Genomic DNA, 8,093 nt, shown 5'->3' with positions numbered 1-8,093 from the left:
CACACACACCTACCTCCACACACACACTTCCACACACACACACCTACCTCCACACACACACACCTACCTCCACACACACACATCTACACACACACACCTACCTCCACACACACACCTACCTCCACACACACCTACCTCCACACACACACACCTACCTCCACACACACCTACCTCCACACACACACACCTACCTCCACACACACACACTTCCACACACACACCTACCTCCACACACACACACTTCCACACACACGCCTACCTCCACACACACCTACCTCCACACACACACACCTACCTCCACACACACACACCTACCTCCACACACACACACCCCTACCTCCACACACACACACTTCCACACACACACCTACCTCCACACACACACACACACTTCCACACACACGCCTCGCATGGCCTACCTCCACGAAGGCCGCCATCACGGCCAGACCATCCGGTTTGTCTTTAGCCACATCGTAGCTCTCATACTTGGCATTGTAGTGAACAAGGTGCATCTGTGGGAGCAAGAGCAGGTCGGGGAAGGCCAGTTGGCGACTGCTCACGCGGCCGCGCGCCGGTGGCTCGCTGTCATCATAACCACTGCGGCAGCCGCCATCTGACGGCTGAGGGTCACGGTGCTAGAGCACTAGCCTTAGGAAAAGGGCTCAGAGACAGTGCCCGCGCCAAGCCCCATGAGGAAGGATGGCAGGAAAGAAGGGAGGGAGCGAGGGAGGGAGGGTAGGAAGGTAAGAGGGAGGGAGGGAGGGAAGGAAAGGAAAACGACTGTAGAGCCTGCAGGACGGAGGCCTGGGGCGCTCGCTCACCTCAATCACGCGCCTGATCCCATCGATGGTGTGCTCCGAGCCGCTGAGCTCGTACGACGCGCCGCCCCAGTGGTAGTGCATCTGCGTGGCTTTGTACACGGCGCCGTCTGGGGCCGTCAGCTGCATGGTGGGGGGCAGGGTGATCTGCACTGGGAGAAAGAACATGGACATGGTGCCCCAAGCCTTTAGGTCAGGTCGCGTGCCAGACACTGCCCGCCTGCCCACACCAGCCCATCCCTGAGTACTGCCAGCTTGGCTCGCCAGGAGCAAGGTCCCTAAAGGGACATGAAGCGGTTGAGGTCAAGACCGAGGCCAGGCCAGACACCAGCAGCTCACACCTAGCTACCTAAGAGGCCACCAGCTGAGGATCGTGGTTGAAAGCCAGCCTGGGCAGGAAAATCTGTCAGACTCGTGTCCCCAGTTAACCACAACTTTGGGGTTTTTTTAGGCTAGAAGTAAAACTGTGTGATAGTAGAACTAAGTGAGAAAGTGCTAGCCCTGAGCAAAAAAGCTAAGGAACAGCACCCAGGCCCTGAGTTCAAGCCCTAGGACCAGAGCGCACACGCACGCATGCACACACACACACACATCAATATTTGGAACAAGATGAAAGCACCTTTAAAAAGTTTACCTCTGGGTGCTAGTGGCTCACACCTGTAATCCGAGCTACTCTGGAGGCTGAGATCTGAGGATCTACTTCAAAGCCAGCCCAGGCAGCCAAGTCTGTGAGACTCTGATCTCCAATGAACCACAAAAAGCTCAATGTGGAGCTGTGGCTCAAGTAGTAGGGGACAAGCCTTGAGCACAAAAGTGAGAGAGAGAGAGAGAGAGAATAAGCTCTGACAATAACAGGTGTGAAGCTGGGAGCCAAGGGCAAGGTGAGAGCTAAAGGGGCAGCTCGTACACACACATGTGTGCACATGTATGCACATGTATGTACATGTATGCACTCGTACACACACATACACACAATGGGTATAAAAGTCAGAATTCCATTCTCCACTCTGGAGGGACAGAGCTAGGGAGCGGGGCCTCTTGGGACTGGTTTGCTTCATTTTCCTCCCCAGGGACTGGGCGTGAGGCCCAGCGTGGCCCTGGGCCTTCTGCGCCTAGCCTAGCTGCCGGCTCTACCCCGAGGGAGGGAGCGCCCACGCTGGCTTCTAACACCGTAGGGCCTGGAAGCTGACCAGCGAAGAGAGGCCCTGCTCGCCGGTGCATTGTTCATCAAGATGGGAGAGCCAGGACCAAGAATCGAGGCCCTCCTCCAGATACACAGACCCACCACGGCCCCACCTACGCCCAGCCACATATAACCACACACGGCCCCACCTGTGCCCAGCCACGTGTAACCACACACAGGCACAACCTGTGTTCAACCACACGTAACCACATATGGCCCAACTTGTGTTTAGTAAAACCCACATCAGGCTTGGGTGGCTCACACCTGTAATGCTAGTCACTCAGGAGGCTGAGATCTGAGGATCGCGGTTCAAAGCCAGCCAAAGCAGAGAAGTACAAGAGACTCTTATCTCCAATTAGCCAGAAGAAAGCCAGAAGTGGAGGTAAGACTCAATGGCAGAGTGCTAGCCTTGAGCAAAACAAACATCAAACTAGCAAGAATTGTGAGAAACTGAGTTCAAGCCCCAGTATTAAAAAAAAAAAAGAAAAAAGAAAAAAACAGGGAAATAGCCGGGCACTGGTGGCTCACGCCTGTAATCCTAGCTACTCAGGAGGCTGAGATCTGAGGATCGCGGTTCAAAGCCAGCCCGGGCAGGAGAGACTGTGAGACTCCTATCTCCAATAAACCACCAGAAAACCGGAAGTGGCGCTGTAGCTCAAGTGGTAGAGCGCTCGCCTTGATCTGAAGAGCTGAGGGACAGCGCCCAGGCCCAGAGTCCAAGCCCCACAACCAAAAAAAAAAAAGAAAAAAACAGGGAAATAGCCGGGCACTGGTGGCTCACGCCTGTAATCCTAGCTACTCAGGAGGCTGAGATCTGAGGATCGCAGTTCAAAGCCAGCCCACGCAGGAAAAGTCCATGAGATTATCTCCAATAAACCACCAGAAAACCAGAATTGGGGCTGTGGCTTAAGAGGTAGAGGGCTTGATTTGAGCTGAAGAGCTGAGGGACAGCGCCCAGGCCCAGAGTCCAAGCCCCACAACCAAAAAAAAAAAAAAAAAAAAAAAAAATACAGGAAATACTTATAATCCTAGCTAGTCAGGAGGCTGAGATCTGAGGATCATGCAGTTCAAAGCCAGCCCGGGCAGGAGAGACCGTGAGACTCTTATCTCCCATAAACCACCAGAAAACCGGAAGTGGTGCTGAGACTCAAATGGTAGAGTACTCGCCTTGAGCTGAAGAGCTGAGGGACAGAACCTAGGCCCAGAGTTCAAGCCCCACGACCGACCAAAAAAAAAAAAAAAATTTAAACCTATTTCCCAAAACAGGTTCAGAAAAATGTATTAACTTCCAAAAGCAGTTGCTCCATGTTATAAAGCATGAATCCCACCGATTTCTCATTGGACAAGAAAAAAAAAAAAAAAACACAAAACCAGAGCATTTTTTGTATCCAGAAAAACAGAACAAGTATTATCCTAGCTGGTTGGGAGGCTGAGAACAGGAGGCTCTTGGTTTGAGGCAAGCTCAGACAGAGCAGTTCACTGGACAGCGCTGGCATGTGCCTGTCATCCAAGCTAAGATTGTGAAATAGCAGTTCAAAGACAGCCACGGCAAAATAAATAAATAAGCCCTCTACATCCCAAAGCCCTCTACATGTTGTCTCTAAGTGAGAAAGTGGATGAAGCGGCTCAAGCCTGTGATCCCAGCAAAGACAGGGAGCCTACAGTATCCTAAAAATAGCCAATGAAGTCAGCAGTGTGGCTCACGCCTGTAATCTCAGCCACACAGGAGGTTAGGCTCTGAGAACTGCAGTTCAAAGCAATCTAGGCAGCAAAGTCTGAGGTTCCTTTTGCTGATAAATCACCAAAAAACTCAAAGTGGAGCCTCTAGCTGAAGTGGATCAAGTGGTAGAGTGCTACCCTTGAAGAAAAAAATAAAAAAGTACATGGACCGTGCTCTGGCCCTGAGTTCAAACAACAGGGCTAGTAACTAATTAATTAACTTGTAACAAAAAGAACTGGAGGCATGGCTCGGTGATAAAGCACCAGCCTACCACACTTGAGGGCCTGAATCCCAACTTCAATACTTAAAATATATATATGATAAAGAAGAAAACAGTCAGTAAAGGCCGTGAAACCCACTGAATGATGGAGAAGCTGACCCAGATTAGAGTTGAGCCGAGAGGAGCAGGATGACTAAAGGCAATGTGAGATCCTGGATTTGATCCTAGGTCTAAAAAAAGACAGGCATGTGAAAGTGAGGTAATGCACACGAAGTCTGTAACTGATCACGCTGCGTCCACGTCGCCTCCTGATAGCAAATGCACTGTGATTAGAAGATTTTAGTATTAGGGGAGTGAGAAAGGTTGGGGAACTCACAAGGTCACTTGTGCAATTATCCATCTCAGAATAAGTTGAAAAGCAAAACAAAAAACAAACACCAACTGCCATGTGCCTCTCAGCCCTCAAAATCAAAGTCAGCAGAGACGCCTGCGTCTTCTCTGAACCAGTGCACCCTTCTCTGAGCATTCTTTTTTTCTTTGCCAGTCATAGGGCTTGAACTCAAGGCCTGAGCTTCTTTTGTTCAAGGCTAGCGCTCTACCACTTGAGCCACAGCGCCACTTCTGGCTTTTTCTGTATATGTGGTACTGAAGAATCGAACCCAGGGCTTCATGCATGCTAGGCAAGCGCTCTACCACTGAGCCACCTTCCCAGCCCCTCTCCGAGCATTCTTTTTTTTTTTTTTGGTTCCGGTCGTGGGGCCTGAACTCTGGGCCTGGGCGCTGTCCCTCACCTCTTCAGCTCAAGGCTAGCGCTCTACCACCTGAGCCACAGCACCACTTCCGGCTTTTTTCTTTTTGCTTTTGTGGTGTTGAGGAATCGAACCCAGGGCCTCGAGCATGCAAGGCAAGCGCTCTACCACTGAGCCACCTTCCCAGCCCTCTCTGAGCATTCTTGAGTCTGCCCTGTGTGGGGCTCCATGGCAGAAACAGTGCTAGAAAGAACACTATGCTTTGTCCTTACTCTTCTAAGAACTGACTTAAATCGCCAGTGGGTTATCTGAAGAAAATTTGCTCTTCCTGCTCATCGGAAGAGGCCCAGAGCTTCAGGCCGTTCTGCAATTCTAGGACCTATGAAAATGTGTTTTAGACAATTAAAAACTCATTAGCTAGGGATGAGAGTGCACACGTGTACTGTTAATCTCGAGAGGCAGAGGCCGGAAGATCATGAGTCTCAATAAATATACATGCGTGTGTGCATGTGCTTGTGTCTTTGAGACTCTGATCGCCTAGAAACCACAAAAAGCCAAAAGTGGAACTGTGGCTCACGTGGTAGAGCACTAGCCTTGAACACAAAAGCTCAGGGACAGTACCAAGGCCCAGAGTTCAAACCCCAGGACTGGCAAAAAAAAAAAGCCAGCAGCCCAATTCTCACTGTCAACAGGTTTCAGGCCTTGGTACAGTGCCCTCCCCCCCCAACTTAAGCCTCACCCCCAGCCAGTGTGCATGTCCCCACCTTCCCCTCTCCCTCCCTACCCCCATCCCCCCCCCCAGACCTCCAGGGCTATGGACACCTAGGCCAGCTTCCTTACCTGTGTGGCCATTGTTGGTCATAAGGAATGGGCTTCCTTGGCTGTCCCCGTAGCCCGTCAGCTCCAGAGGCTGCAGGTCAGGGTTGAAGCGGACCTTCCTCCTCTGCAGGTCGATGGGTGACTGCCGCTGTCCCCCGCAGTCCGGGTACTCCTCCGGCCAGTGGGTCTCATCCAGCATGCCCTCTGTGACAGCAAAGCACTCAGTTCAACAGGCGGCTCAGAGGCTAAAATCTGAGGATCGCGGCTCAAAGCCAGCAAAGCCAGGGCAAAGTCCATAAGACTCTTATCTCCATTTAATGACCAGAAAAGTCAGAAATGGAACTGTGGCTCAAGTGGTAGAATGTTAGCCTTGAGCAGAAAAGCCCAGGGTCAGTGCCCAAGCCTGGAGTTTAAGCCCCAAGACTGGTACACATGTGCTCATGTGGGCATGCATGCGTGCGCACACGTGCGTGCGCACACACACACACACACACAGCCCTTTGTGCACACCTTATCCAACCAGGGACCACCAGGGAGATGTACACAGACTAACTGCTAGAAGCAGAAGCAAGACCCCCAGAGTAAGTACCACACAGGGTCCCCACTGGGCCATCGGTGCTCATCTCGCCCGCGTCACCGCTGGCCCAGGATCGTGACTCCGTGTTGTAAAAATCTTGAGTATTAGTTCAATACTTGGCTCAATTTGTAAAAAGCCAGACTGGAACAAAAAAAAAGCTGAAGAACAGCTCCTCCATGCCTTAAGTTCAAGCCCCAGTACTGGCCCTGAAAAAAAAAATTCATTCTGGGCATGGGGATGAGTCCTGTAGCCCGGTGCCTGGAAGGCGAGGTGGGGGGGGTCACGGGACTCCACAGATCTGAGAGCCGGATGGGTAACATAAACTCTGTCTCTAGATAGATGATGGAGAGAAGATAGAGAAAAAGGGAGACACAAAGAAACACAGAAAGACAGACAGACAGACAGAGAAAAAAGAAAAAAAGGCAGAGCAAGGAAGTTAACCACTTTGAGCCTGGTTAATAACCCTAGGCCCTCAGAGTAATGAAGGCTAATGATTGTTCTGGATCCTTCCATCCACTCACCCCCACCCCCACCCCCGTTAAGGGCTTTGTTTGCCCATTTGGGGTTGTGGGTCCAGCCTCTGTGCTTCCTTCCTGGGGTTCGGTGTGGTGATGGACAGCTACAGAGGGATGCTCCTCATCAAAGCTCTCCCTGCGCTCTGCCTTGCAGAAGTTAGCTTTGATTTCTCTGATCTACTCTTGGTGTTGTTTTCCGTTGTTTTGTTGTTGTTTGTTTTTGTCGGCCATGAGGCTTGACCTCTGGGCCTGGGCGCTGTCCCTCAGCTCTTCAGCTCAAAGCGAGCACACTACTACTTGAGCCACAGCACCACTTCCAGTTTTCTGGTGGTTTATTGGAGATGAGTCTCATGATCTTTCCTGCCCAGACTGGCTTTGAACCGCGCTCCTCAGATCTCAGCCTCCTGAGTAGCTGGGATGACAGGCGTGAGCCCCCAGCGCCCGGCTTAATAGTTTGTCTTTAAAACTAACCTCATAGAAGCAGGGTGCCAGGGTCGGGCCGAGGCTTCCTGATGCGGCTCCTTCTTGGATCTGGGTGTTTCCTAGGGCCTCTCATCACCCACAATCTTCTTTCTGAGCCCTTGGCCAGCCCCCGCGTGCTCTGAGGAGCCCAGACTCCCAGACAGGGCCCTGGGCCCAGGGAATCGACAGGAACCCCCAGCCCAACTCCTAGCCAGCCCCACACAAGCAAACCCCGATGTCCTTCCCAGCTGCCGGACGAGCTCTTTCCCTCCAGATCAGGTCAGTTGGCCGGGGGTCCCTCTGAACTTCTTGATCCCCGTCCCCCAGGACGCCCCTAATTCCACTGCGTTGAACAGGCTGTGTGTCCCCGCAGTCTGGGAAGGACAGACATTCAGAGCAGGCTCAGCTCAGGTGTCTTTTGCTCCTGCACCAGCCAGAAAGCTTCCAGGAGGCCCTGAGGCCTCATTCCTGGAGGGGTACAAGCAGGATGTCCCCCCAACAGTCATCGGAGCGGTATTTAGTGCCCACACATCCCACAGACACAGCTCCATGTGGACTTGAACCACAGCCAGATGGCAGGGTGTGTGTGTGTGTGCGTGTGTGTGTGTGTGTGTGTGTGTGTGTGTGTGTGCATTTTGGGTGCCAGTCCTAGGGCTTGACTTCAGAGCTTGGACGCTGTCCCTGAGCTTTTTGACTCAAGGCTAGCACTCTACCACAAGCCAAAACTCCACTTTGGCTTTTTTTTTTTTTTTTGGTCAGTCCTGGGGCTTGAACTCAGGCCCTGGCCACTGTCCCTGAGCTTCTTTTGCCCAAGGTTAGTGCTCTACCACTTGAGCCACAGCACCACCACTTCCGGCTTTTTCTGTTTATGTAGTGCTGACAAATCAAACTCAGGGCTTCATGCATGCTAGGTGACACTCTACCACTGAGCCACCTTCCCAGCCCCAGTTTTGGCTCTGTGTGTGTGTGTGTTTAACTAGAGATAAGAATTTCATGGACTTTTCCTTCCTGGGCTGGTTCTTTGAACCTT

General features: G+C 51.9%; 1 protein-coding gene across 1 annotated transcript in view; it reads right to left on the bottom strand.

The window, feature by feature from the left end:
* Ca6 (carbonic anhydrase VI) overlaps positions 1–8,093 on the bottom strand; it is a 29,040-nt gene that overhangs the window by 17,279 nt on the left and 3,668 nt on the right. The window contains exons 2-4 of the mRNA XM_013031715.1: positions 5,531–5,713; positions 822–970; positions 420–512 (exon numbers count right to left, since the gene is read on the bottom strand). Of these exons, the coding sequence (XP_012887169.1) occupies positions 420–512; positions 822–970; positions 5,531–5,713 (425 nt within the window). The remainder of the gene's footprint in view (positions 1–419; positions 513–821; positions 971–5,530; positions 5,714–8,093) is intronic.

Source organism: Dipodomys ordii, unplaced genomic scaffold (genome assembly GCF_000151885.1).
Source record: "Dipodomys ordii isolate 6190 unplaced genomic scaffold, Dord_2.0 Scaffold6, whole genome shotgun sequence".
NCBI classification, from domain to species: domain Eukaryota; kingdom Metazoa; phylum Chordata; class Mammalia; order Rodentia; family Heteromyidae; genus Dipodomys; species Dipodomys ordii.
Note: the sequence above shows the minus strand (reverse complement) of the source record. Positions and strands in the feature narration are given on the sequence as shown.